Source organism: Austrofundulus limnaeus, unplaced genomic scaffold (genome assembly GCF_001266775.1).
Source record: "Austrofundulus limnaeus strain Quisiro unplaced genomic scaffold, Austrofundulus_limnaeus-1.0 Scaffold171, whole genome shotgun sequence".
In the NCBI taxonomy this organism is placed as follows: domain Eukaryota; kingdom Metazoa; phylum Chordata; class Actinopteri; order Cyprinodontiformes; family Rivulidae; genus Austrofundulus; species Austrofundulus limnaeus.
In genome coordinates this window covers 37,055-38,482 of record NW_013952573.1, presented here as the reverse complement: position 1 = coordinate 38,482, position 1,428 = coordinate 37,055, and the positions used below count along the sequence as shown (strand labels likewise).

The window sequence follows — 1,428 nt, the reverse complement described above, 5'->3', positions numbered from 1 at the left end:
TGTGCATTTTTACACTCCTGAAGTCCCTCAAGAGCCTTGAACTTGACTAAACTTTCAGCATTCCACCACAAAGGAAATGATTGTTATGTCCTTGCTGAAGGTGAATGTGTGTTTGTCATCTCTGGGAAGTGTGTGTCTGTGTATGTGTGTGTGTGTGTGTGGGGGGGTGTGTGTGTGTGCGTGTGTGTGTGTGTGTGTTAGGACATGGCCACATGCAAGCCAAGAGTGATTTCTCTGAACAAGAAGCCAGGTCAGACATTTGGCTTCTATCTGAGGGCAGAGCAAAGCGAGGAGGGTCACCTGATTCGCTGCCTGGAAATGGGAGGTCCAGCTGAACTGGCTGGTATGAAAGATGGAGACCGCATCATCCGAGTCAATGGAACATTTGTTGATGGACTGAACCATTCAGAGGTGAGCTGGATGCTGAGACATTGTCCACTAATCAAACCAATACCTGAACTAATCCAACCACCAACTTTACGTTTTGATTCTTCGTGGCGTCTCTCGGACAGGTGGTGGACCTGGTGAAAAACAGTGGAGCCTCTGTCACATTCCACATTCTGGATGAATCATCCTATAAGCAAGCTAAAGCCCTTGGAGTGAACCTTTCTGACCCACAAAGCACGCCTGTTACCAATGGAGGGACAAAAGGGGCTCCAAAACCCAAACTCTGCTACTTGGTCAAGTCTAGCTCAGGATATGGCTTTTCTATTCGCTCAGTTACAGGTGAGATGAGTATAGACCTTCAAACTGACTGTAAACTTTACAGTTTAAGTCATAAAAATTTAATAAAAAAATGCCACATTCATGTATTTATGGAAGTAAACAATTTATTTGACAATCAGTACAGCAGACTTAGAAATAACAACGACTTAGGTTTGATGTACAGTAATTAAAATCTGAATAAGTTGTACACAACTTTGTTGAAAATGAAGAAAGGAATCCAGTAGCCTTTGATTCAACTTGTTAGGATTATCATATCCTCATGATTGAGAATTTACACCAACATCTTGCTTTTATAAATAAACAAYACATGAATTGCCCTTTTTACTTGTTACAAGACACAAGAGTACAATGTGAAAATCTTGTTTCAAATTTGCGCCTCTGCTACATTTTAGCAACTTTGATGAAATTGGTCAACCTTTGCATTGAAAAAATATTTTTGACATATGGTAAACATTCTCAAGACATCTGTTTAAAATCAAGCATAAAAGTTTTTTTTTTCTCATTTTAACCAGAGGTGTCAAAAGTATTCACATTCATTACTGAAGTAGAAGTATTGATACTAGGGTTTAAAAAATACCTTTTCAGAAGTAGAAGTATCAACTTGAGCTTTTTACTCAAGTAAAAGTATAAAAGTACTGGTTTTAAAACTACTTAAAGTAATGAACACTATAAAAAAGTCCATTAAAGATGAAATCTTAGGCT

At 38.5% G+C, this 1,428-nt stretch overlaps 1 protein-coding gene across 1 annotated transcript in view; it reads left to right on the top strand.

The window, feature by feature from the left end:
• Window positions 1-155: 155 nt before the first annotated feature.
• The window catches only part of pdzk1 (PDZ domain containing 1), a gene marked incomplete at its 3' end in the record, with an annotated part of 4,140 nt that continues 2,867 nt past the window's right edge, over window positions 156-1,428 (top strand). The window contains 2 exon segments of the mRNA XM_014017505.1: window positions 156-411; window positions 513-726. Of these exon segments, the coding sequence (XP_013872959.1) occupies window positions 205-411; window positions 513-726 (421 nt within the window).